Below are 26,560 nucleotides of genomic sequence, written 5' to 3'. Positions count from 1 at the left end.
TCAGGGATCAAGGACTACCTGAAGTTTCCATTCTAGATGAATGAAACACATTAAATACTTGAGGCAAGCGATTGTCCCTTCTGAGAAAGACCACTAAGCACAACAGGTTTTTCATTGAGCTCCTCTACTTGCCATCACCGATTTAAGAGTCACTTGTGGCATGTCAGAAATACCAGAGAGACATTAATGTACCAGCAAGCACCACTAAAGAGAGTTGGGATTGCCAGGACATTTGAGAGCCACCTGAGGTGACATCAGGCATAGAAGGACAGAGCATCAAGGATTGTAATAGATAAATTACAAGTAAATATAACTAAGTGTTTTCACATGGTTTTAGGTGGGAGATACAGTTAGACAACTTCTCTTTAGTACTTCTGCATAACTTAATGACAGTTATCTAATCCAATAATTGCCAGTAAAACAGAACAAATTAGAAAGCAATTAATTTCCCACTGTCTATTTTTGCAAAGCTAATTTCAAAACACACATTGCTGCAACTTCTGAATAAATGCACATCCAAAAGCACTTACTGTTCACTGCACTGAATGCAGGTCCCAGCTAACAGCACCCATTTGAATTGAGCAAAACCATAGACAATGCTCATTTCCTTACTGAAACTTGTCAGCTGGAGTTGACTCAATTCTATTAAAATAAAACCACTGGAAAGCCTTTTTCCACCATCTTCTCCTGCAGCCCTGGGCTCCTTACCCAGCTGCATGTGCAAAGCAGCAGAACTCAGCAGTGCTTGCTGTGCTGTAAAAAAAAAAAAAACAACACCACAAACCACCAACAAACAAATAAAAAATCAAGAGCTGCAGTGTCACAATTTTCCTGGGGAAATGGAGAGTAAGGAACCTTCACCCTGATTTTACCTGGCCTCTGAGACCTGAGGACTCAGAGACACAGTCAATGTATTGGCTCAGAGCAGAGCTGCAAGGAATAAAATATTTATGGTTTCTATTTCATCACTGGACCTGAAACAAGGCATGGTTAAACCTCTTCCTGAACCCCCTCCTCAGTGTGCCCTGCAGCAAAGCTTAGCAGATCAGCAATAGTAGAAACAAAATTCTTGGAGACATATTTTCACATAGCCATGTATTTGTCTTTTTTCTCCCTTAATAAAGGCAGAAGCAGGAAATGCAAAAGGAATTCCAGCTGAAGCAACCTGCCCAGCTCCCAGCTGGGGCACTATGGGGGCTGAGACTGAGGCTATTTTAAGATAAGGAAAGGCTGACAACCTTCAGATGTCAACATTTAGCAGCAGGCAGTATTTCAAGTATTTACACAGCCATGTCCCTTTCTGAGGGAATGCAAACATTAGGGCTTTTTACACCAGAACTGCTGTGCAGAACAGGAAGTGTTCTCAAGAAGGGGTTGAACACTTCCCCCACTCACCAAAGTCAGGATGCTGAGCTTTGGGGATTACTACTATAATTTATGAAAAATGCTATATGCAAAGACCTGAAATAAACCACAGACAAGACTGGAGATAACAATGCTTTATTTTTACATTTCAGCAACAGGAGAAATAATTGAAGATGAAATTATCTGCTTTGTTGTAAAGTATAAAAACATTTAATTATAAATATTTAGCTACAAAAGCGTGATTTATAAAATATAATCTGTGAAGATATATACACAGTTTAATCATTTAGCAATTCTTTCACCTGACATTAAAGAGTAGAGGTTTTCCTATTTATTATTCCATGCTCACAGTTTAGTGCTCACAGTTTAAGAAGCAAAATAGACAAGTGAAAAGATGACTGGTGAGTTTTGTTCTGGGAAAAAAAAAATAACATTTTGCCATGAATTTGGGCAAGATCAGAGGCAGAATTTCAGCAAATCCATGTCTTGGAAGAGGTCTCTGAGGGAAGTTCCCCTGCCATGACCAACAGTGTTTATATCCAGACAAGCAATGGGCATCTCAACATTTGTGGGCAAATTCCCCATGTTTCCAAGAAGAAATGGCCAATAGTATAATGCAAGCCCTCAAATTCAGTTCAGCTAAGTGTGCTCACCTCCCTGCTCTCTGAGCAGGGGGTGCTCAGTATGCTGTGCTGGTGTCCTCTCTTGTGCCTCTAATAACATCAAACAATGTCACCTTCATGATTCAGGCTATGAGCAAATTCCAAAATAGAAAAGCCCAGTGTGCCATCCAATTGCACTGTCCAGCTGACAATACCCCGTAAGAACAGATACAGCTGCCTAAGCCTGGAAAGTAACAGTGAAGCTGTACAGTACACTAAATGTGATGGAATGTGAAAGAAGATAAATGGTCAGGCAACTCAGTTTTCTATTCCTCGTTTAAGAGAGCCAGCTTCTTCCCTTTGAAGTCTTGGGGAATCTCACCTCTGATTGAAGGGTTTGTTACTATGGCACTTCAGAGAAGAGAAACTGGAAGACTCTTCAACATGCTGGGTGGCAGAAAATGCTACAGGAAATGATAATGAATTTGATCCATGTCCCTAGTAATTATCTTTCTCTCTTCACAGTGTTTTCATGGTGCCTGTGGCACGGGGCTTTGAGGAATAAGAAAAGGGTGACAACACCCAACAGCAGTACAAACATACAGAAGTCAAACTGTACTTTGTACACCCTGATTTACACAAGACCTCACTACTTGCCTGTAAGCAAGGAATGAATTAATACAGGATTAAGAGAAAAAGGATCTATAGGAAAGAATGAAGTAGGCAAACATGACGCTTGTCAGTGCTCACCCAGGATTTGCTACCTGCTGTTTCTGCTTTAGGGTCACGTGCTCCTAACAGTTCAGAGCAAACAGCCCAGACACAGCCCCCACTATTCACATCAGTATAAATGCATAGTAACTGCGAGAGTTGTGCCCTTAGGAGCTCAGGAGGATCTTCCAGAAAGGAAGGCTAGCAAAGCTGTGATGAGTTTTAGGCAGGATCCAAGCAGTTCTGTCCAGGCAGAGCCCTGATCTGGGAAACGTACCAAGTGGTGTGCAATTTCAGAGTGCATATTGGCTGGTTGGTTACTGGGTGAATGCAGACTTTAACTCCCTGAAAGCTGCTCGGCGGTGCTTCCTTTCCTCCTCTTCCCGCTTTCGCTCATCCTGCTCAGCTTTTATCTCTGCTTCAAACTTACTGGCTGAAGAGAGGGCTTGAGCCTTCATGAGACAGAGAGAAAATAAACAAGTGTCAAGCCTTGCATCAGAGGGAGAGCCAAAGCCTGAGCTACTCCCAGATGAGTAACACAGAACTGCCTGCTGCACCTCCCAGTGCTTGCTGGGATCCTCTTCCAGGACAGCTCAAGTATTAATTACACTGCAATGCTTGGGTATTTACACACCTTACCTGTTACTTTCCTTTACTTTAACATCAACAAAAGAAAGGCCACTTACTAATAAGTCACTAACAAGTGACCGAAACAAGGCCATCAGTACTAGGTCACATACATTATTTCTATTACCAGGCAGGAGGGCATAGATTGTGAGTATGCAGTGGGAGAAACTACTGCAGAAAACACTCTGAATCACAGCCAAATCTGAGAACATCATACTACACCATGGATAATCTGCAGATCAAAGAGACATTGTTTACTTGCTGGCTATTTTTCCAGCTTTCATCTCAGTACATCTGCTGTGCAATAGCTGTGTTAGGCTCTTGGGAAAAAAACTTCTTATATAAACAAGCAGGATTATTTTCTCTCCAAGAGAGCTTTCAGAAAGGGTGCTTTGTCAGCTTCGGATGGTGTACAGCTCTTTCTGCCAACCCCAGGACCCTGCAGAATTATTTTGATTCCAAAGGTTACAGAGAAAGAGATATCTGAAATCCTACACTCCAAAACACTCCGTTCACTACTGAACTCAGAGTGTTCTGGTTGAGGGAGGTTTTGCAAAATGGGAAAACTCTGTCCCTATTGCATTAGTTTTTCAGGATGCTTTTGTCTTTATAAGAGGTCAGCCACCTAGTTCCAGCCATAGGGACACAGGTCAGCCAGTCATTGCTGGTGGGGTGCAGCCAGACATTGCTCTGGTGTGTTGCCTGAGCCACAGAAAGACCCTAGCTAGAGTCCAACAAAATTTGAAAGGAAACTCAGCTACAGCTGAGTAGCTGAGCTTCAGGTACAGCTGAGTTTTTTCATATGCCTCTGTGCCACATCATACCTTAGCTTCAAAGAAGTTCTTGGCTCCTTTGACTCCCTCAATGGACACATCTATCTCCGAGAGCTTCGCCAGAGTCAACAGGCCGCTGTCCTCCTCGAGTTCCCCAGCTGCAGCTTTATGGAAAATAAGCAGGAACTAGCAAGACAGAGAGGAAACATTCAGGTTTTTCACTGAGGCTCAAACAACTTAAAATACAAACAGCACAATCACCTGGAGGGGGATGGAATTCACATTTCAGAGCAAAGGAAACCAGGTCTATATAAACCAAGTGGCAGCAAGGAGCTTGTGCTCCAGTACACAGTTCTGTTACAGACTAAAAGCAGTAGGAATCTCAGAGGAAAAGAAGGTTTCCCAGGAATCAGAGCCCTGGTAATGGCCAGAGGAAGGAGACCACCTCTGCACCTGCCCACTACAACCACTGGGCACATTCAGATATAGCTCTTGATGCTCCCATAAGCCCTCACAAGCCCTCCACCAGATTCCCCAGTGTTCTAGGGACTCAGGTCACATCCCATGACACTGAAAGCAGGGCAAACACAGCTCTGGTTCACCTCAAGCTGAATGCCTCTCTGAACCAAGGCATTAGTGCAGTCCTTTTAGACAGAACTGCAGCCAAGGTGTATGCCCTTGTGACAGAGCGGCTTGAACAAGTGTCCACAGAGCAAGGTGGTGAGAAACTTCTGTCCTGCACTGGACCATGTCCATTTAACAAATCCAGAGTCACTACAACAGAGTGTGTATTAGGAAGTGAATTGCAAAGGGAAATGAAAACAAGAGTTAAATCTCATTCCACAAAAACATACCTTTTCTTTTTGTTTTAACAGAAGGAACAAAATCTGCCTGCTTAAAAATAAAGACCTCTGCACCACCATTGACCTGCCAACCAAACTCCAGGTTAAGATGTGGAAGCTCTAGGTGTACTTGCAGAGGTCCTGTAAGTACCTGCTATTCTTGGCGACCCCAGGAGGTGTCTCAGTGCTTGGAACAGTGCAGAGAGAACAGACACAAGGACAAGCCACTCAGGTACAAAAGGAGCACAAAGCAACAAAGCTGTACCAATGCAGCACTTCAGGCCAGGCCAGAGGACTGCAGACACCAGGTAGGCTTGTCCCAAAATCACTTTGCACAGGAACATCAAATATCTCTAATGCTGTGCTCCTCAGACTGCCAGGCTGGGGAGTCTGACGTTTTCTATTGAGAGCCCGAGCTGTCCCAGAGGAGGGCAGCAGAGTCCCAGCATTCACACTGACACAGCCCTGCTTCAAGCTGCTCGCAGAAGCTGGTGGGAATGCAAGAGTTTGGGTAGGCCTCCCATGAGGAAGGGTGTGGGGATGACAGCAGCGCTGGCCGCCCTCTCGCACAGGCAGCTCACCCAGCACAGCTCCATGCAACAGCCCCTTAACCTGTGAGCACTCAGCACAGGGCAAGCACAAAGCAGGCTGGCCTTGGCAAGGGAATTTTCCTTCTCCAAACACTTTGTAGTTGGTTGACCCTGGCTGGATGCCAGGCTACCAAAGCCACTTTATCACTCCCCTTCTCATCTGGATAGGGGAGAGAAAATGTAACAAAAGTTCATGAGTTCTAAGGCCCTGGAGAGATTATTCACCAAAATAGTGTCATAGGCAAAAAAGGCTCAATTTAGGGATATTAATTGAATTTATTACTACCAAAATTGGACCAGGATGATGAGAAGAAAAATAAATCTTAAAGACACCTTCCCCTCACCCCTCCCTCCTTGCCAGCTCTACCTCCTGCCTCCAGCAGCACAGGGAGATAGGGAATGGGGATTATGGTCAGTTCTTCACAGGTTGTTCCTGCCACTGTGCAGGGAGAAGAGTCCTTCCCCTGCTCCAGCATGGGCTTCCCATGGGTTCACATTTTCCTTTCAGGCAACCACCTGCTCTGGTCCATGGGTATCCTCCACGGGCTGCAGGTGGATTTCTGCATCCCCATGGACCTCCACAGGCTGCAGCCTGTTTCACCATGCTCTGCACCGCAGGCTGCAAGGGAACCTCAGCTCCAGCACCTGGATCACCTCCTGTCCCTCCCTCTCCACTGACCCAGGTGTCTGCAAAGCTGTTCCTCTCACATATTCTCATTTCTCTCTTCTCTGGCCATAATTACCTCTGCACAAGAACTTTTTAATCTTCTTATATATGTTATCACAGAAGCATTACTATCATTCCTGATTGGCTCACCTCAGTCAGTGGCAGGTCTGTCCTGGAGCCACCTGGCTTTGGCTTACCAGACACAGGGGAAGATTCTAACAGCTTCTCACAGAAGCTACTCTTGTGGACCCCACTATGAAAACCTGGCCATGCAAACTCAATACACACACGTAAGAAACAAACTAAATATGTGGTTCACTGGTTTTCATGTAAAAAATAAATGGTTTCTTTAGGAAAGAAACCAAATTCTCCCCAAGATGTCCTCTCCCTCTGCTCAGATCCACTGGGCTTGGGCTAGTTCCCCTTTGCCACCACCAGGCACTGTGACACAGAGGGCTGGCAGCTAGGCTGGAATTAGTCATGCTTCCTCCTGCTCCACCCTGAAAGTCCCACTTCCTGGCATTGGAAAAGAGCAGTGAAGACAGCACAATCCTGAGGTCTGATACAGCTGTCACCTGGGGAGGGACTGGGTCATGAGTACAAGTAAGCATGAATCATCCTGAAACTTAGGGATGGCGCAGCAGTCTCTAGAATATAGGCTGCTGTGGCCACAAAGGGCAGGCTGAGTTAAAGGAAACTTGGGACTAAAACACTGCTTAGGGTGGACAGAGCACAATGTCAGTCCCAAGGATCCAGCAAGGTGCACTATGGGACATCATGCTGGTTTTCCACAGGAGCTCAGCAGCAATCGCTCCAGCACACAGCCTGCAGCCCACCTTGCCATCTTACCTTGAGGTATTGGTTCTTAGTAACTAGAGAACTCCAGCAGTCTGCATTCAGCTCCCCCTGCCAGCCTGTGTAACACCCTTGCTGGGCCCAGGACACACCATGTGCAGCTAAGTCTCAAGGAAATGTCAACAGAGAAGCAAAAGTGAATAATGCAGGTAGGTACCTTTCAAAGCTCCGCTCTCAAAGAGGACAACACAACACACACTTTCCAACCCACTAACCTGGTAAATTGTATCTGCTGTCACATCCTTCATGACCCAAGACCTATGCCAAGAGCCAGGCTGGGCATCATGCAAGGAAAGGAGTGGGACTGACAGGCAACAGCAGTAGCCTTGCAACAACAGCTTGCCAGAAAAGCAGCACTATGTAAGGATGTGGTTTGCACCAACCCTGGTAGCAAACACATCATGTGAATCAACATTTCAGCTGGTGAGGGTGTAGAGGACAGTGGGTGGATTTCTGTGTGTTCTAAGTAGCAGTTCCAATTACACATTACTATCACAGCAATTAACTCCAGTTTCCTGTGGTAATGATGGAACTACACAGTCAGAGGCGTGGGGATTTTTTCCCTCCACTATACCTTATCATTTTAAGCCTAAATTTCATTATTTGAGTCATGGCAGGAGCCCTGTACAGTTAATTGTTAATGTATTGGTGGACGTTCAAAGGTCAATGGTACAAGGCAGCTTTCCTAACAGGGCCTGTGGTTCATCAGCAGCCTGTTTGCCAGGGAACAGCTTATCTGGGATGGGAGGACACTGCTCAAAGCAGTAGAAAAAGGTGATCTATTGCAAGTGAAAGAGGTCCCTACCAATTCTGTGGCCAGGCCACAAGAAGATTATGTTCATATAGGTATGCCAGGACTTGGTATTCTCTGGATAGGCAGACAGGAGCTCTCCAGTGCTATAGATGCATCCTACTGAGTTCAGATACTCATTTAAACCTGGTTTCTTCTGGGATAAGCTGAATAACCTGAGTCAGCTTAGTCACCCTCCACATGCTTGCTTGCCACCAATGAGAGGCAGAATGGGACAGGCCTATGGTTGAGGTCTCCTGACCCACCAGGAAACCTGCTTCCCTGTCAGCCCTCTGCCTGAACACAGCAGCTGAACAGGGCACATCTGCAGCAAGGCAAGAAGCATCCTGCTCCTCTCTACCACAGGAAGCTTTGTGTGTCTGCCAAAGCTGCTGTGTAATTTGTCCCCAGAGCTCTGCCAGTGATGCTCCCTCATTCCAACCCATGGGCCTCTCAAGCTTGTTGCATGACCATTGTTTTCCCTTCTGGCAAGACACTTGAACAGCACCAGCTGCCTGTGCCACATGCCAGGGGCTGGCAGCACAGGCACCCCTGCAGGAGGCTGTGCTCCAAACAGGTGGCAGCAGAAGAGCTGCTCTGCTACTCATGCCATGTTACTGATGCTGGGACATCATTTCAGGGCCTTGAGGATAAAGGCATTTCTCTTCCATGGGAGAGAGCCCCTGCAGCAAGCCCAGAGGCTGCCCCCAGCTCTTCACCTGCAATGAAGGGAGGCCCAGAATGCACACGGAGGGCTCCTGAGCCTACACAGGGATTTGGCAATCAGACACCTGGGGCCATGGGCATGGTGCTCTTCCTGCTCCACTAGATTCTTTGCTACTCCCAGTTCACCTCTGACCGGGCAGCAGGGAACTCAGGGACAGGCTCTCAGTTCCCAGATTTGCATATCCTTTCTCCTCTCTGGTAACCCAAGTCTTTGGCCTCTGTCTTTTTGTGCTGCCCTCTCGCAGTGAAATAAACCCAACAAAGCCTTTTGGGCACAAAAGCAGAGGAACATGGTGTGATGTGCCCAGTGCAGAGACGGTGCAGCAGCTCTATGAGTGACAGTCACCCCTCATACCCCAACCAGCCCAGCCAGTCACAGGCCTTGGCTGCTCATCCTCCCTCCCAGCACTGACAAAGCTCTCAAACTTCCACAATGGAGAGCCTGACATTCTGAGCTCTACCCTGGAAGAGGCATGGTGAGAGCATCATGCCTGCAGAAACTAGGGAGCCCAGCTGCTGGGGCCCACTGCAGGCGTCCCACAGGACAGAAGGAAGCAGCACAGCCCTCAAAACTGCTGCAGGACACACAGTGCTGCCCCTCCTCTTGCTACCTAAGAGGCTGTGGGTTAATTCAGAAAGCCACAGTGTGACATTTGCTTGTGACTGAGCCAGCTACCAAAGTCTGAGAGGAGGAGTTGATGCAACAGGAGCTTTTTGTACCTGGGTTCCTTACTGCTGCTGAGATGATTTGGGTACCCCTGAGTACATGCAGGTCACTGCTCAAATTTCCTCTCTTGCTCTGCCTGGCAGAGGATCCTGGCCTGTCCTCCCAGCTGTCACAATAGAGTGGTAACAGACAGACCTGTTTGAGCTGTGTCCCTGCTGAGCCAGCATGCAGTGCCAAACTGCTGCATCCACACATTTATTCCTTGCTGCAGGGAGGTGACCACCCCTCATAAAGCTTGCCATGGCTGATCTCTGCATGATGCAGAGAGGGTCCCAATACCCTCTGGGAGAGAGGGCCTTTTGTGCCCCATGATCTGAGCTGCTCCAAGCAGAGCTCCTGCACTGCACCTGAAATGAGGCCTCAGCTGCAGCACCACAGGAGCCGAGCAATGAGACCTGGAAACTCAAGGGACATTACTCCCTCCAGCTATAACAGGGAGCTCAGTGAGCACTCCCAGCAGCTGCAACAAGGCTCAAATGTGCTTCCAAAGCAAGCAGGGAGGTTGGAGAGCTTTGGCATCAGGTACCATGACTGCCACATGGAGATGGAGGTTAGCAGTGCTCCACACCCTTGACATGGGGAAGCTCACTGCCTTCTCCACTGCATCCCAGCACTGGAAAAACACAGAGGGGAGAGCGCTACCTGCAGCCCACAGATATGGGGCCCAGCTGCCTCTTCCTTCAACCCCACAGCCACATCCCTGTCTGTTACTGCAGCCACCCTCACCTCACGGAAGCTGAGCTTCCCATCAAAGTCTTCATCCACCTCCTTGATCATGTTCTTCAGCCCCAGGTGGGTCTGAGGGGCTCCCAGCTTTTCCATCATGAGCTTCAGCTCCATCAGGTCGATATAACCATCCCGTCCTGAGTCATACCTGCAGGGTGCAAAGGGGAAAGGGTTAACCATCATCATTCTCATGCTCATCCACCCAGAAGAGGAACCATGCACATGGATAAAGTCACTGTGAGATTCAAAGCTTAGGGGAGAGCGGAAGCTGCATGACATGGCCAGTGCTGAGATATATTAAGCACAGAGAAGTAGCTGTCAGCTTTCAGAGCTGTCTCACCAAAGAGAGAAGTGCTCAGGGGAGCTCAGACCAAACAACCCACACAGAAGGAGCACAGAGGAACTCAGCTTATCTCAGTGGGATTTCCATTTCACCCACTTGTCTGTCCAGCACAAAGGCAACTTGCACGCAGCTTACACCATGCACCAATGCGGTGAGGCAAAGGCATGCAGAGTCAGCTGCTGCCAGGTTTCCTGCTAGTTTCAAGGAGGAACAGACCCAGCAGAACCTCTTGGCAGAAAGCAATCTTTCTCTGTAAGCAAAACTCTCCCCCTCTAGCTGTTAAGATCTTTTCTCTCCAAAATGCTTTTGTACTACAACAAGCACCACTACAACAGCTGCACTTCAGGGCAGCTGTTTATTCTGTGAGCCCGGGCAGAGCAGAAAGACGGTTCCAGGGGAGCACAGCAATCCCAGCCAGGGCTGTGGCACCAGGGCTGCACCACAGGGTCAGGCTGGCAGAGGAAACCAGTGCCCACCTCCAGGAGCAAGACTAGAGTGGGACCATGCTCCCTATGGAGCACAAAGAACTGCAAGAACTCTTCAGAGCAAAGCACCCGTGCAAGGGGAGGAGTTCTTTAGGGATGGGGAGGCAGCGAGTGATCTGCTGTGCACAGCCTGGGACTGTGCACCAACTCCTCCCAACATCTGCTGTGGGTGTGGGTAAAGAAAGCATCCGGCCCATCCAGCAACCAGCGCTTCACACCCACCAGGGCTATCACCGGCTCTCAAAGTCCAAAAGCTGCAGGGATGGGTGCTCTGTTATCAGCCACTCAACAGCCCTCTTTCATCCTGGTCTTGCCATCAAGGTTCAGCACAGAGCTAGGGCTTCACAGGAGAGGACAGGGCAGAGTCTCCCAAGCTGGGCTCAGCCTTGGCATACAGCCTGCCATTGCCCCCCTGCCACCATCTCAACCCTGACAGAGTTAAATCCTTTCAGCCATTTAGCAGGAAATCCTAGGCACAGTGCTGAAGCTTTTCAGTGGGCAGGAGCCAGCCAAACCCCCCACCCATCATCTTTTCACTGTTCCCACCCATCATCTTTTCACTGTTAGCGCTCTTCCAAAGAAATGAGGGCTGTAGCTATCCCAGACAAAGATCTGCACAGTTGTGGTTACCCTGGAAGAAAGCCCTTTCCAGCTGAAAAACCTCACAGCCACAGAGGAAGCTGTGGCAAAGGAAGGCACGAACAAAGCCACCAGCCCCAAACTGCGTACAGGCGAGAGCAGCACAAGGCAGAGCTGCTGCCAAGATCTCTGCCCCTGCTTTCATGAGCACAGGCAGGCACAGCATGGTTTTTTCCCCAAACTAGGGTGGCCTCCATGACTTTCCAGAGTCCCACCACCCACACAAATACTTCTGATACTCCTTGTGGCTCTTCGTTTCCAAGGGCCCCAGGACTAAGGGACTCCCAATCACAGGGACATAACTGCCAGACTAGGCTGGCACAGAGCCCCTGCTACCAATCTGCCTGCACTCTCTATACTCAGCGAACCCATGAGCCCTCCAGGCTGGACCACCTTCTGAAAAACTAGGAAAGAAACTTCCATCAGAGCAGAAACCAGGTCACAGACCTGGGATGTCACAGGGAAGAAGTACAGCAGGTTCTTCACAGCAAGGAAGGTGTCAGTTAATTAAAGCACATTCACAGCATTACCCAATCCAACACTGAGATGCACTTCTAAGACATCACAGAAGCATAGCAAGTGCAATATTTAATTGTCAATTTGCTTTTCTTTCAAGTTTGGGAGAAAGGGTGCAGAGCTGTCACTGTTGGAGATGCAGTGCTTTGATTAGACACTGCAGCAAAATGTACAATGGCAGAGAGGCACCTGGGGGGATTGCAGGTTTTTTGGGGGGCCTAGCAGGCTCATGCTGCCCTTTGGCTGGGTGCAGAAATAAAGTAATACCAAGGTCCCCTCCAAGGGCTGTTCACCTGGGGTTGGGACACTGCCCAGCCCCACAGAGAAGCTCTGTGTAACAGAGATGAAGGCAGAAGTAGGGCACAAGCCCAGCCTGTGCCTGCTGTGGTCATCTCACCCTCCTGTTATGGACACTACCTGTAGGTAAACGCTGGCCCAGGGGCCAGCACGCTGCCTTGAAAGGGTTAAGCATGGGGCACAGCTTCAGGGCTCATCCCTGCAGAGAGGCAGGACAAAGCCAGGATTGTGAGAAATGGGGTCTTGCCAAGAGCGGGCCTGGCTGAGCAGCACTCTGTACCAGCCACACAATGGGTGTTGAGCATGAGTACAGCTGGTGCTGAGAGGCACCCAGAAATCAGGTTACCAGTCCCCTGCACTCAGGGACAGCCAGACTGAGGGGCACTGAAACACAATGGCAGCACCCTGCAAACTGCTACATTCCTTCCCTGCCCCCTCGCCTCCTAAAACAGCCAAACTATTTTAGGACCTGGGTACAGCCACCCAGCTGCTGCACAGGAAGACTATTTAGGGAGAGGCATATTTACACGGCACGAGAATCAGCACTATTCATTCCCCACCGCCCACCCCCAACAGACCACAGGCATTCAACACTGTGGGACACAATGCAGCCTGCACCTTGCTGGCCAGTTGATGCTCCCAGCACACCTCAGTCCTACCAAAGACCCCACAGTCTGCCTTTTCAGAGATCAAAAAACTCCCCTGTCTGCCTTTTGGGAGCCCCCTGTCAGGGCCCTGAGCTCAGACAGCCCCGGGCACCTCTCACACACAGCTCTGGCATCCTGGTGATGGACAGCCATTACCTTCACAGGCAGAGCTGGAAGAGGGCACCAGGGCAAGTTAAACACAGCCCAGCATCCAGAGAGCCATCCCAACCTGAACTCCAGGAGTGGCACGGCAAGAGCACGCAGCACTCAGGGGAGCCCTGCCATCACTCACTGTCCTGCTGTTACACCAGAGCTTTGCTTCCTTCACACTCAAAGCTCCACGGGGCATGAGCCAAGCCTCACCCGAGTGATGCACAGGCATTACAGACAGAGGGGAATTGTGTCACAGGCACAGACACCTTATGTCACAGGAAGGCCACTCCAGCAGCAGGTCAGTGCCGTGGTCACAGCAGATCCCACCTGTAACAGCTGGGATGCCGCAGGCAGGTACGGGCACCGTGGCTGCTGCGATGAAACTTTGCCACGCTGCTGCCACAGGAGTGTTCCTGGCAGCAATGAGACACAGCAGTGGCTGCCAAAATCTGCTGCAACAAGGATGCACCCAGATTCTCATGCTGGCTCGCTTCCACCCGGACTGCAGAGCGTGCCTGGCTGCTGAAACACTGGGAGAGGAAAGCAGGAGACAGAAGCAGAGGAAGGGGGGAATACTTGCTGAACAGACTTGCTTAAGAGCACAAAGTCTGTTAGGCACAATTACTGCCCAAGTAAAAATATTGCACTGGTGTTACTCAGTTGCTGGGGGTTCTCATCACAGAAGAAAGAGGGATCAGGAAGGGAGAAAAAAGGAAATGTCAAGGACTGCATCACTTGTAGTGACTCTGTAGTCACCTTCCAGCTGCCTCTAAAAGCCCACTTAACAAAAAAGGACAACTGAATGAGAAATTACAGATGCTGAAGGATCAAAGAGCAGTTTCTAAACATTCACATGTCTTGAGAAAAGCTGGAATGAGAACCTGCCCTCCCTGTACATGCTTGCTGCACCTTACCTTGCTTCACAATACTATGGGCACCTGTACTTTGATCTGCAGTTCCTGTATGCTGCAATGGCCTAATTGAGGCTTTGAAGTAAAGCAGTTGGAATAATGGTGCTAAAGTAATAATCTCCTCTTAAATATTTCAAATCCTAAGTAGCACTTTATTCCCTCTGAGCATTGTGTTTCACCTTACATGGAGAAGGGGGTGCTAATCTCTGCTCCCCGATATCCAGTGATAGAATAAATTCAAATGGTTCAAAACTGCCTCAGAGGAGATGAGACTGGACCTGAGGAAGCCTTTCTTTCAGCCTGAGATGTTTGTCACACCGTGGAACAACTTCCTAGAAAGGTGGTCAGTGCCCCAAGTCTGTCAGTGTTTAAGAGACATTGAGACAATGCCCTTAATAACAGGGCTTAACTTCTGATCAGCCCAGAAGCAATCAGGCAGTCAAACTAGATGTGGTCATTGATGCTCCATTCCAAATGGAATAGTCTATTCTATTGCCAAGAACTTTGGAAACAAGTCCTCCATGCCAGGGTGGGGACAGGAGCAGGCTCCTCGGCCACATGCAGCTTCATCCTCCCAGCCCAGGCAGAAGGAGATCTCCAGGTTTTGGAGGGACATGAGGGCAAAATGAGACTCTCCCCCACTAAGATCTTGTCCAAGACATTGGGCAAGACCTGCAGGCCCAGGCTGAGTGCCCATGGGAATAACCTCCCTGCCCACTGGAAGTCCACAGACAGCCGGTCACATACAGCCCACAGCAGCTCTGGAGAGAGCAGCTCTGCTGCAGCATGACAGACAAGGCTGGGGCACCTGGCAAAGTGGCTCCAGGAGGGCAAGGGGACATCACTGCCTCTCCTACCAGCCAGATGCAAGGCACTTATGCAATGTGTGGGCAACACATGAAATTCCCTAGATATGAAAAGCAATAGCAAGACTGGAATTTCTCCACTCCCTCGCGCCCCACAGATGAAGCTGCTCTCTGTTTTCCTCCCCCCTACATTTCTCATAAAGGTCATTCCTGCCAGGCAGAGCCTCCCTGCCTGGCTTTCACACTCCCCTCTGCCATTTTCCTGGACAAAGATGGCACCAAGGGGAGCTTTGAGACTCCAGAGGCCCTGAGAGTTCACTTAGACAACTCAGGAAAGAGAGGTTATCATGGTCCTCACATATTGTCAGAATAGGCAGCTAATTAGGTCACATTATAATTAGCCTGAGCTGCAGACTTCCTGGTTTCTGCCAAAAAAATACCCATCCTGAGAGCTGCCTGCACCCAGCACTCCAGCAGATACCTGCACCCCATCTCCAGTGGAATGGGGCCAAAAAGAAGAGATGCTGACAAGAGGAGGCTTGGACAAGAGAAGGGGGAAAAGTGAGCCCAACTGTGGCAGCCAGAGCAAAGAGCATTACTTCTGCTCTGGAAGGATGCTCCTGGTGTAGCCAGCAGCACACAGCACTGGATGGAGCATTATATTTTGAGAAGTCTCACTTTCAGATGAGTTCTTTGCTTCCACCCTGGCAGTCACAGCCACCATCCATACCATGGGATGCCCTGACAGGCACTCGGGGCCACTGCTATGACCAGGACATCTTTTTAGCTGGAGCACCATGACCCAGCCCACATCATGCACAGGACTACAGGTTCAAATTTAGTCTGAACTAGAGATTTAAAAGTCCCACTAAACTGATAAGAAACATTTTTTTTGGATGGGAAGTTTCATAGTGGAAACCTGGCATCCTGTGGCAATGAGAAGATACTAAAGGAAAAAAATAAGCCTTTGAGAGGGGGATGTAAGAAAGACCCCGAGTTGTGGTGGCCAGGGCCAACAAGCCATACAGAGAATTAAAGCCTTAATCACATTAACTCAAGCTCTGACTGACAGGAATTAAGGGGACCATTTCCTCTCCTCATGGAGCACGTGATGTCAGCCAGTAGTTGAGACAGGTCACTAGCAGCAGATGGACCAAAGACGAGATCCTCTGCTACTGCAAACCTCAGGTGCCTGTAACAGTGAATACCAGGATACAGTTTCCTGGCTGCCTGTCCAGGAAACACAGAGGGGAGCATGCAGCCCACCTTCTCCCCCTTTGGCATCAGCAGTTCTCACAGGGTATGCAATGCTTTCCAGCTACATTGACCAGCTGATTAGCATTCAACTGCAAAGCCAAGCTTTTCCTGCTTACAAGGCTAGTGTTTAATGAGCTCATTGTTGAAAAATTAGGCTGCAATTCAGCTCTTCCACTTTTAATTTCCCAAAACCACCACCATTTCTTTCCTTTTCCCTCTTGAGGCAGTGCCGCTGCTCAGTCCAGGCTCTCACGCACAGCTTTCAGGCCTTGCCTGCATTGTTTGTCCTCCAGCCCTCACAGCACCATGTCTCAGCGTTCCATAGAGTGAATCCCCTTTAAGCACAGTGAAAAGGGACACAGCAGAGAGTGGAGCAGCAGTCCTGCCTGGACCACCTCGCTTCCTGCACCAGCTGCCAACACAACACTGCCTATGCAACAAAGAACTCCAAACTCCAGTAAGCTCACAAAAGCCCATTGCCTGGTCTCCTGTGGCAACAGCCTGGCTGGGACAGGCAACACCCCGCAGTGCTGGGAGCTGACAGCATTCAACCAGCTCTTGATAGTCTCACAACAATCCAAGGTGCCCAAGGCAACTTTCAGCTAGGAGAACAATGATTTAACAAGGTACAAATCTCACTTCAGTCATCTCCATAAGGTGAAATACATCTTCACGCCTTGCTCTTTTGTCCTCCCATCTCCTGCCAGGCAGCAGCTCCCCCCCAGTCTGGCAGCGCGTTGTGGGGCTGGGAGGACACTGGTCCCCAGGAGCCCACGGGTCTGTGGTGCTGGAGAGAAAACTGAGTGCAGACAAAGGTACCCAGACACAGCCTAATAGCAGGAGCAGGACAGAGTCTGGAGGAGAGAAAAAGGCAGGATCATGATCCCGGGGAGGGCCAAGCCTTTCTGCTTACAGAAGCAGCTCTCCCTGTGGCTACAGCAGCTTGACTTTAACACAAACCTTCTGCTAGGAGGGGAATCCCATCCCAGCCCCCAGGAAAGGAGTAGCAAGAGGAAGCTGTGCTCAGCCTTTGCTTGGGTGCACGGGAGGGAGCACCAAGCCCGGCAGACAGGACTCTGCGTGGAGCTCGGACGCTGCCAGGCAGAGCCAGCAGGACTGCTTAGGGGTGCTCAGGGTCGCAGCTCTTTCGGGCACATGTCCAGCGCCTCTGCCGGGTCCCGGCACACAGACCCAGCTGGTACCCAGGGTGTGGGGCAGAAGACTGCCTGCGCTTTCCCCCCGTCCTACCCAGAGCGTCCCGCAAAGCCATCGCTCCTGGGTGTTCACCAGAAACAGCCACCGACCCAATACCAAGCAGAACAGAGGCCGCAAATTAAACGCAGGGCTGAGCCCCAGACAAACTCTACGAGCCCCCCCGGCAAAGCACAGGGACAATCTGGGGATCAGATGGCGCTGCGAGCGCGCCGCGGCTTCCTCCAGCCCGACCGCAAAACCGCGGAGAAATGCGAGCGTGCCGCTGAGAGCGGGCAGCCCCTCTCCAGATATGCCCCCGGGGGCCGGCGCCGGGAGGGGCTGCGGGGAAAGGCAGAGCCCCAGCCCCGGAGCCCACGGGCCGGGCAGCGAGCCCCCCGCCCCGCTCCCGCCCCACTCACAGGCGGAACATGCGCTCCATGTCCTTGATCTGCCGGCGACTGAACTCCTTGAACTCGGTGTAGGGGTTGAAGACGGCGGCCCGCCGGGGCTGCGCCGCGCCCTCGTTTATGTCCTGCCGCCGGCACAGCTTAGCGCTCAGCTCTGCGCCCGCACTGGCCGTCAAGCAGCTCCGATCTTCCACCTCCTCGGCCGCCGCCGCGTCCTTGACCGCCTCTATCTCGCCCTCCACCGCTGCCCCACTCTCCTCCAGCTGCAGCCGCCGCTGCAGCTTCTGCGCCAGCTCCTGCGAGGCCATGGCCCGGCGCTCCCGCCGGCGAGCCGCACTGCTGCCCGCCTGAGCCCCGCTCCGCTCCAGCCAGGACCGCCCGCCCCGGTGCGCAACTTTATTCCCTCGCTTGGAGGGAGCGGGGCGGAGGGAGGCTGGGACGGGGCGGGCACTTAAGGAGGAGCGAGCGGCGAGACGGGGGGAAAGAGGGGGAGGAAGGAGGGCCGTGGGGATTGTTGCCGCTGAACGCGGAGGTACCCCGCGCATGTGATGTGCCAGTATCCCCCAGGCTGACCTCTGACGTGGGTGCTCTCCCATACAGTAGCCATGTAGCCATCCCCATATAGATGCTCTCCCATACAGTAGCCATCCCCATACAAATGACCCACACAGGCTGTCTCCCCACATTCTCATGCAGGGAACTCCCCACTCCATGGTCACTCTCCGACGCATCCCTCGTCCTGGGGAGGACCCTATCACAACCGATAGGGTCCTTCCCAGGTCTCCCCTTCTCCCCACAGCCGGACGCTGCACTGGCGCTGGGATGCACAGACCGCGTACACCCCACAGCGCTGCCTGCTCCGCTCCTTCCGTGGGGCGAAACGTGCCCCGAACCCGACCGGGAGGCCCCCGCGCTGAGGGAGAGCAGCGGGACCCCGCCGGCTCACCAGGCGCTGCAGGGACGACGGAGATCAGGCTTGCCCCGCACCAGGGCAGAGGGACCCCTTAAGTAAGCCCTTCTATGCGCCTCCCCTCTCTTACCTCCTTGGTCTAAAATTAGCCCAGGACAAAGCTCGGCTCAGGCCTGGATTCCCTCTCCTCCCCAGAGAACATGGGCAGCAGGCGGCCTCTTCCCGCCACCCAGTCCCCCTTCCCAGGACAGTGCCCAAAGCCACCTCTGCTGTCCCCCGGCCCTTGCAGAGCTGTCCCTCCCAGGACTGTCAGTCTCTCGCCTGGCGATGTGAGCCTGATGGCGTACCCGAGATGGTATTAGGGCTGGCGTGGGGCGGTTTAGGGTGGCGGCTGATGGGATTTACCCACCGGGGAGGAGGGGGAGAGAAAAGAACCGGCTCGGACACGCCGCCTGCTTATGGCTCCCGCGTGCCCGAGCCTGTGCGTCACGGGAAACCGGTCCCAGCCTCTGTTATGTGGCTGTTTGACACCTCCGGACAGGTAGGAAGCAGTTCTCTGATGTGGTGACCTGCAGTTGACCCTCTTGGATAAGCTCATTCCCACCAAACCTACTCAGAAAATGACTGATTAAGCCGTTTGCAGCCACCCTGCCCCTACATATTGCCTGGACAGATCTAGGCTGTCCCAGCGAGGGTCGGGAGGCTCAGGACGGCTGCAGGTTCACCACAGTATGTGACACAGGAAGGCCACTGCAGGTATATTACCTGGATATATATTATTATATATCCAGGACTGCCTGAAAGTAGGCTGCTGTGTGGAAGGGGTGGCATGTGCTATGCCCACACCGCATTGCCCTCACGTCTGTGATGGAGAGACGTGGCACCTTCCACCCAGAGAGAATGGGAAGGAGAGCGGGGAGCTCTGCCTGGGTCACTGGCCACCCTGAAGAACAACGAGCCCAACAACACAAGGCGCTTCTGTGCCTGCAGGGTGTCCAGGGAAAAGAGTAACTGAGGGTGAAATGAGCAACTGCAAAGCCAGGCTGCCATCTGGTGGAAGTAGAGCTCAAGGCTACGGCTACGGGTGGGAGAAGGTCGCGAGGGAGGGGCAGGAGAGGCAAGGAAAGGGGAAAAGGGGCAAGGGAGGGGGAAAAGTAAGCAAGGTAAAGCAGGGATTTGCATGGCCTTCCCTTCCCATATTCCAGCTCCACCCCTACAGTTGTTATCCTGGCCCCATAATTCCTATCACAGACACACAGTCCTGTCTCAGCCCTACAATGATTCCAGTTCCATCCCCACAAGCTCCATCAGCTCTGATGTTTCTGCTTCAGCTTTACAACCTCCTGATGCTGCCATGTGAAGCTGCTCCTGGGTCAAGGCAGGATCTTCATTTCAGCTTCAGCTCTAGAACCCATATTCCAGCTCCAGCCCTACAGTGCCTATCCTGGCCCCACAGCCCCTATCTAGCCCCACAGTGGTTCCACCCTAAGCCCTACATTCTCTGTGTAACCACCAGCTCTACTGCCTCAGTTCCAGCTCCTCAGCTTTCCACTGCCTCTGGCTAAAAGCTGCTCCTAGCTATCACTTTGCTCCTGTGCTGTTGACAAGGTGATGAATCAGTAACTGTCATCACTTAAATATCTCTAGGAGCTGCCAGACTCATCCCAATGGGGCCCCAACTGTGGGGGCAAAAGAGCCTTAGCCTGCAACACACACCTTGCCCTGCATCCACTGCCCACAGGACCCTCAGCCAGCATTAGGTGCTGGAAACAGTGGTTTGGTCCCTTGTTCTGCACCCCAAAAGGTGCCCCTGGGCTGTCTCTAAGCCCCAGGAGCAGCCCTGAGACCTCCACTCCCAGCTTGTGTGGGTGCCATTGCTGGGAGGGCTGGAACTCCCCTGACAGCTCCTGCAGACCCCAAGCTCCAGCTCCATCCCCTTCCCCATGGGATTTATCCACCTCCAGCCTCACCATTTCCATTGCTCCACATCAGTTTGGGTCTAGATCCAGGTTCATTTTCTACTGATTCTATTTATTATTTATTCTCTTAGTTTTACATTATCCTAGTTGTATTAAGATTTATTTATTCTGTTGCATTGTCATATTTTTATTTTATTGTATTTTTAAAAATTCTATTACTAGATAAATGATGTTTTTAAAGTAAAAATTATAGAGTTGTGGCTAAGGCCAGAGGATATATTGAAGCCCCTGGGGCTGAATCCAGACCTATACTGATGTGGAGCAATGAAGACTCTGGGGCTGGATAAATCCCATGCATCTAGGGGTAGAATCACTGTGGGGCTGGGATAGGGACTGTGGGGCTGTGTAACAGGATGTTCAGCCCTGAAATGTGGTCAAACAACTCAAACAATGCCCTGTTCTGCAAGCTACCAATGATGGGCTGAGAAAGGCATCATGTGCTGGTATTTGGTGTTGAATCATGCTAAAAATCTGGCACAATGTCTCAGTCTTGCAGACCAGCCTCAAATCAACCTGCTCATAACAAGACAAAAATTTGGCAGATAAACTGCTAAACTGACCTGTAGGCATATCACTGGTGGTCACCTCCTCCACACTATAAAAGTTCAGTCCAGTTTCCATATAGGACGTTCTTCTAATATATTCCTCTTGGAGTATGTGCAAATTCTTGCACTGGGTTTTAGAGATGCTCACCAAGGATGATCCTAAAGTTTAGAAGAAAGAGATTTGTCCACAGTCATTGGTATGGGTGAGTTACATCAGTCTCTAGTAATGGTATCTTTTTGCTAGATTTAATATAATTGCTTTAATACTGCTTTGATATAATGCACAATCCTCTCTTGTTATATAATAGCTTCAGCTTTTATAAATAATTCTTATTGAGTTATTTTTGTGTAATCATTTATCATAAGAAATAATTCATTCTTATAAAAATATATCTAATTTGCTGTCATTAAAACCTGTGGGATGAAGCTGTAAAACTTAAATTGTTGGCAAAGTCTGGAGCTGGGACTGAATCCAGCTGCCTCAGGCACCTCTCTCTGAGAAGGAGTTTAAAAAGCAAGGGAATCCTTTTCTGCACCTTGTGGCACAATGGGAGGGTTTCTTAAATTAACTTTGTCTGAAGTTACCACTCCCACCCATGAGAGGCTGGAGCTGGAATGTGAATTCTAGAGCTGGAGCTGAAGCACGAGAGACCTGGATGTGAAAAGAAGATCCAGGCCTGACCCAGGAGCAGCTTCACCTGGAAGAGGTGAAAAGATGCAAAACTGAAGCAGAACTGAAGAAACAAAGAGAAAATGGCTGCAGGGTGGTATAAGGACTGTAGGGCTGGTACAAGGATTGTTGGGCTAGAATGCAACTTCAGGGATGGATCTGAAATCACTATAGGACTGGGATAGCAACTCTGGGGATAGAAATGGAAAAAAGGTTTTTCAGGCTGGGTTTTGAATATGGATTCTAAAATCGAAGTTGAAACCTCACAGTTCTGGAGTGAAACTAAAGATCCTTCCACAACAAGAAGCTTCACCTGGGAGCAGTGGGAACATGCAAAGATGGAGCTGGTAAAATAAACCCTGTGGAACTGGAGCCGAAATCACTGTGACGTTGGCATGGTGGCTACGGGACTGCTGCTGAAAGCACTGTAGGGTTGGGAGAGTAACTGTAGGGCTGGGTTAGTGAATGTAGGGTAGGAATTGGGACTGCGGGGCCAGAATATGGCTGTGGACCAGGGTACGGTCTGTGGGCTGGGGGAGGAATTGCAGCCCAGAATACGGACTGCTAGCCAAGGTAGGGACAGTGGGCCGGGGAAAGTCTTCTTGGTAGAGTAGGTACTTTGAGCCGGGGTAGGGTCTGTACGGCGGGCATAGGGGCTGTGGGGGCGGGATAGGGCTTGTACGTACGGGGTATTCTGTAGTGCTGGGGTAGGAACTCTGGGACAGGGGAGGGAGATTTCAGCCGAGGACTTCAAGTGCCACCAATCGCAACACGAGGAGGGCAACGGGTCTGCAAATCGGAAATCGCAGACACAGCATTGTCCAATAACAATCGCCTTTTACACACGGCCTCGTTCCCGCCAAACCCAGACCGGCCATGACCGCTCGCGCCTCAGACCGCCCCTGACCACGCTGCGCTCAGCCGCCTCATCGGCACATAGTTTCCGGAAAGAAAAACCGGGACGAGGACGCGCAGGACCTTCGGAAGCGGATTGGAAGCAGACGTAAACTGGTGTGCCATGTATGACTTTTGTACGTCGTGTGCCTTTGGTACCCCGGGCGGCGTGTGCAGGGTCCGGCGTGGGCCTGTGTGGCGGAGAGGTGGCGGTGGTGCCCGGTGCGGCGTCGGCGTGTGCCGGGAGGCCGGTGCCGGGTGCTCGAGAGCGCTGCGGAGGGGCCGGTGGGTGCCTACGGCCATACCACCCTGAGAACGCCCGATCTCGTCTGATCTCGGAAGCTAAGCAGGGTCGGGCCCGGTTAGTACTTGGATGGGAGACCGCCTGGGAATACCGGGTGCTGTAGGCATCTCTTTTGGAGCCTTTGGTGCCCGGGCGGTCTCTCGTTTTGCCTGGGCAGCCGAGGCCAGGGCCTGCAGGGAGGGGGCAGGTGTGCTTTTGGGGTGCGGATTGTGGCCTTAAGGGGCGCGGGGTGGCCCGGGCGGCGTGTGCAGGGTCCGGCGTGGGCCTGTGTGGCGGAGAGGTGGCGGTGGTGCCCGGTGCGGCGTCGGCGTGTGGCGGGAGGCCGGTGCCGGGTGCTCGAGAGCGCTGCGGAGGGGCCGGTGGGTGCCTACGGCCATACCACCCTGAGAACGCCCGATCTCGTCTGATCTCGGAAGCTAAGCAGGGTCGGGCCCGGTTAGTACTTGGATGGGAGACCGCCTGGGAATACCGGGTGCTGTAGGCATCTCTTTTGGCGCCTTTGGTGCCCGGGCGGTCTCTCGTTTTGCCTGGGCATCCGAGGCCAGGGCCTGCAGGGAGGGGGCAGGTGTGCTTTTGGGGTGCGGCTTGTGGCCTTGGGGGGCGCGGGGTGGCCCGGGCGGCGTGTGCAGGGTCCGGCGGGGGCCTGTGTGGCGGAGAGGTGGCGGTGGTGCCCGGTGCGGCGTCGGCGTGTGCCGGGAGGCCGGTGCCGGGTGCTCGAGAGCGCTGCGGAGGGGGCGGTGGGTGCCTACGGCCATACCACCCTGAGAACGCCCGATCTCGTCTGATCTCGGAAGCTAAGCAGGGTCGGGCCCGGTTAGTACTTGGATGGGAGACCGCCTGGGAATACCGGGTGCTGTAGGCATCTCTTTTGGAGCCTTTGGTGCCCGGGCGGTCTCTCGTTTTGCCTGGGCATCCGAGGCCAGGGCCTGCAGGGAGGGGGCAGGTGTGCTTTTGGGGTGCGGCTTGTGGCCTTGGGGGGCGCGGGGTGGCCCGGGCGGCGTGTGCAGGGTCCGGCGGGGGCCTGTGTGGCGGAGAGGTGGCGGTGGTGCCCGGTGCGGCGTCGGCGTGTGCCGGGAGGCCGGTGCCGGGTGCTCGAGAGCGCTGCGGAGGGGGCGGTGGGTGCCTACGGCCATACCACCCTGAGAACGCCCGATCTCGTCTGATCTCGGAAGCTAAGCAGGGTCGGGCCCGGTTAGTACTTGGATGGGAGACCGCCTGGGAATACCGGGTGCTGTAGGCATCTCTTTTGGCGCCTTTGGTGCCCGGGCGGTCTCTCGTTTTGCCTGGGCAGCCGAGGCCAGGGCCTGCAGGGAGGGGGCAGGTGTGCTTTTGGGGTGCGGCTTGTGGCCTTGGGGGGCGCGGGGTGGCCCGGGCGGCGTGTGCAGGGTCCGGCGGGGGCCTGTGTGGCGGAGAGGTGGCGGTGGTGCCCGGTGCGGCGTCGGCGTGTGCCGGGAGGCCGGTGCCGGGTGCTCGAGAGTGCTGCGGAGGGGGCGGTGGGTGCCTACGGCCATACCACCCTGAGAACGCCCGATCTCGTCTGATCTCGGAAGCTAAGCAGGGTCGGGCCCGGTTAGTACTTGGATGGGAGACCGCCTGGGAATACCGGGTGCTGTAGGCATCTCTTTTGGCGCCTTTGGTGCCCGGGCGGTCTCTCGTTTTGCCTGGGCAGCCGAGGCCAGGGCCTGCAGGGAGGGGGCAGGTGTGCTTTTGGGGTGCGGCTTGTGGCCTTGGGGGGCGCGGGGTGGCCCGGGCGGCGTGTGCAGGGTCCGGCGGGGGCCTGTGTGGCGGAGAGGTGGCGGTGGTGCCCGGTGCGGCGTCGGCGTGTGCCGGGAGGCCGGTGCCGGGTGCTCGAGAGCGCTGCGGAGGGGGCGGTGGGTGCCTACGGCCATACCACCCTGAGAACGCCCGATCTCGTCTGATCTCGGAAGCTAAGCAGGGTCGGGCCCGGTTAGTACTTGGATGGGAGACCGCCTGGGAATACCGGGTGCTGTAGGCATCTCTTTTGGCGCCTTTGGTGCCCGGGCGGTCTCTCGTTTTGCCTGGGCAGCCGAGGCCAGGGCCTGCAGGGAGGGGGCAGGTGTGCTTTTGGGGTGCGGCTTGTGGCCTTGGGGGGCGCGGGGTGGCCCGGGCGGCGTGTGCAGGGTCCGGCGGGGGCCTATGTGGCGGAGAGGTGGCGGTGGTGCCCGGTGCGGCGTCGGCGTGTGCCGGGAGGCCGGTGCCGGGTGCTCGAGAGCGCTGCGGAGGGGGCGGTGGGTGCCTACGGCCATACCACCCTGAGAACGCCCGATCTCGTCTGATCTCGGAAGCTAAGCAGGGTCGGGCCCGGTTAGTACTTGGATGGGAGACCGCCTGGGAATACCGGGTGCTGTAGGCATCTCTTTTGGCGCCTTTGGTGCCCGGGCGGTCTCTCGTTTTGCCTGGGCAGCCGAGGCCAGGGCCTGCAGGGAGGGGGCAGGTGTGCTTTTGGGGTGCGGCTTGTGGCCTTGGGGGGCGCGGGGTGGCCCGGGCGGCGTGTGCAGGGTCCGGCGTGGGCCTGTGTGGCGGAGAGGTGGCGGTGGTGCCCGGTGCGGCGTCGGCGTGTGCCGGGAGGCCGGTGCCGGGTGCTCGAGAGCGCTGCGGAGGGGCCGGTGGGTGCCTACGGCCATACCACCCTGAGAACGCCCGATCTCGTCTGATCTCGGAAGCTAAGCAGGGTCGGGCCCGGTTAGTACTTGGATGGGAGACCGCCTGGGAATACCGGGTGCTGTAGGCATCTCTTTTGGCGCCTTTGGTGCCCGGGCGGTCTCTCGTTTTGCCTGGGCAGCCGAGGCCAGGGCCTGCAGGGAGGGGGCAGGTGTGCTTTTGGGGTGCGGCTTGTGGCCTTGGGGGGCGCGGGGTGGCCCGGGCGGCGTGTGCAGGGTCCGGCGTGGGCCTGTGTGGCGGAGAGGTGGCGGTGGTGCCCGGTGCGGCGTCGGCGTGTGCCGGGAGGCCGGTGCCGGGTGCTCGAGGGCGCTGCGGAGGGGCCGGTGGGTGCCTACGGCCATACCACCCTGAGAACGCCCGATCTCGTCTGATCTCGGAAGCTAAGCAGGGTCGGGCCCGGTTAGTACTTGGATGGGAGACCGCCTGGGAATACCGGGTGCTGTAGGCATCTCTTTTGGCGCCTTTGGTGCCCGGGCGGTCTCTCGTTTTGCCTGGGCAGCCGAGGCCAGGGCCTGCAGGGAGGGGGCAGGTGTGCTTTTGGGGTGCGGCTTGTGGCCTTGGGGGGCGCGGGGTGGCCCGGGCGGCGTGTGCAGGGTCCGGCGGGGGCCTGTGTGGCGGAGAGGTGGCGGTGGTGCCCGGTGCGGCGTCGGCGTGTGGCGGGAGGCCGGTGCCGGGTGCTCGAGAGCGCTGCGGAGGGGCCGGTGGGTGCCTACGGCCATACCACCCTGAGAACGCCTGATCTCGTCTGATCTCGGAAGCTAAGCAGGGTCGGGCCCGGTTAGTACTTGGATGGGAGACCGCCTGGGAATACCGGGTGCTGTAGGCATCTCTTTTGGCGCCTTTGGTGCCAGGGCGGTCTCTCGTTTTGCCTGGGCAGCCGAGGCCAGGGCCTGCAGGGAGGGGGCAGGTGTGCTTTTGGG

General features: G+C 53.5%; 1 protein-coding gene and 10 non-coding genes across 11 annotated transcripts; 10 read left to right on the top strand and 1 right to left on the bottom strand.

The window, feature by feature from the left end:
- Nucleotides 1–1,484: 1,484 nt before the first annotated feature.
- On the bottom strand, nucleotides 1,485–18,070 carry EFHD1 (EF-hand domain family member D1). The gene is made up of 4 exons (XM_074547015.1): nucleotides 17,669–18,070; nucleotides 10,002–10,149; nucleotides 4,130–4,264; nucleotides 1,485–3,130 (listed from the first exon to the last, which is right to left on the bottom strand). The coding sequence occupies exons 1-4, from the start codon at nucleotides 17,962–17,964 to the stop codon at nucleotides 2,996–2,998; spliced, it is 714 nt and encodes a 237-aa protein (XP_074403116.1). The 5' UTR covers nucleotides 17,965–18,070; the 3' UTR covers nucleotides 1,485–2,995.
- Nucleotides 18,071–22,945: 4,875 nt separating this feature from the next.
- On the top strand, nucleotides 22,946–23,064 carry LOC141730296 (5S ribosomal RNA). Its single transcript, XR_012581771.1, has one exon. It is a non-coding gene; the product is annotated as a 5S ribosomal RNA (ribosomal RNA).
- Nucleotides 23,065–23,323: 259 nt separating this feature from the next.
- LOC141730295 (5S ribosomal RNA) lies at nucleotides 23,324–23,442 on the top strand. Its single transcript, XR_012581770.1, has one exon. It is a non-coding gene; the product is annotated as a 5S ribosomal RNA (ribosomal RNA).
- Nucleotides 23,443–23,701: 259 nt separating this feature from the next.
- Nucleotides 23,702–23,820, top strand: LOC141730294 (5S ribosomal RNA). The gene has a single exon (XR_012581769.1). It is a non-coding gene; the product is annotated as a 5S ribosomal RNA (ribosomal RNA).
- A 259-nt stretch (nucleotides 23,821–24,079) lies between these two features.
- Nucleotides 24,080–24,198, top strand: LOC141730293 (5S ribosomal RNA). The gene has a single exon (XR_012581768.1). It is a non-coding gene; the product is annotated as a 5S ribosomal RNA (ribosomal RNA).
- Nucleotides 24,199–24,457: 259 nt separating this feature from the next.
- LOC141730292 (5S ribosomal RNA) lies at nucleotides 24,458–24,576 on the top strand. The gene has a single exon (XR_012581767.1). It is a non-coding gene; the product is annotated as a 5S ribosomal RNA (ribosomal RNA).
- Nucleotides 24,577–24,835: 259 nt separating this feature from the next.
- On the top strand, nucleotides 24,836–24,954 carry LOC141730291 (5S ribosomal RNA). Its single transcript, XR_012581766.1, has one exon. It is a non-coding gene; the product is annotated as a 5S ribosomal RNA (ribosomal RNA).
- A 259-nt stretch (nucleotides 24,955–25,213) lies between these two features.
- LOC141730290 (5S ribosomal RNA) lies at nucleotides 25,214–25,332 on the top strand. Its single transcript, XR_012581765.1, has one exon. It is a non-coding gene; the product is annotated as a 5S ribosomal RNA (ribosomal RNA).
- A 259-nt stretch (nucleotides 25,333–25,591) lies between these two features.
- Nucleotides 25,592–25,710, top strand: LOC141730289 (5S ribosomal RNA). Its single transcript, XR_012581764.1, has one exon. It is a non-coding gene; the product is annotated as a 5S ribosomal RNA (ribosomal RNA).
- A 259-nt stretch (nucleotides 25,711–25,969) lies between these two features.
- On the top strand, nucleotides 25,970–26,088 carry LOC141730288 (5S ribosomal RNA). The gene has a single exon (XR_012581763.1). It is a non-coding gene; the product is annotated as a 5S ribosomal RNA (ribosomal RNA).
- Nucleotides 26,089–26,347: 259 nt separating this feature from the next.
- On the top strand, nucleotides 26,348–26,466 carry LOC141730306 (5S ribosomal RNA). Its single transcript, XR_012581781.1, has one exon. It is a non-coding gene; the product is annotated as a 5S ribosomal RNA (ribosomal RNA).
- Nucleotides 26,467–26,560: the final 94 nt, after the last annotated feature.

This window comes from Zonotrichia albicollis, chromosome 9 (assembly GCF_047830755.1).
Source record: "Zonotrichia albicollis isolate bZonAlb1 chromosome 9, bZonAlb1.hap1, whole genome shotgun sequence".
NCBI classification, from domain to species: domain Eukaryota; kingdom Metazoa; phylum Chordata; class Aves; order Passeriformes; family Passerellidae; genus Zonotrichia; species Zonotrichia albicollis.
The sequence above is the reverse complement of the archived record's forward strand: the minus strand, read 5'-3'. Positions and strand labels throughout refer to the sequence as shown.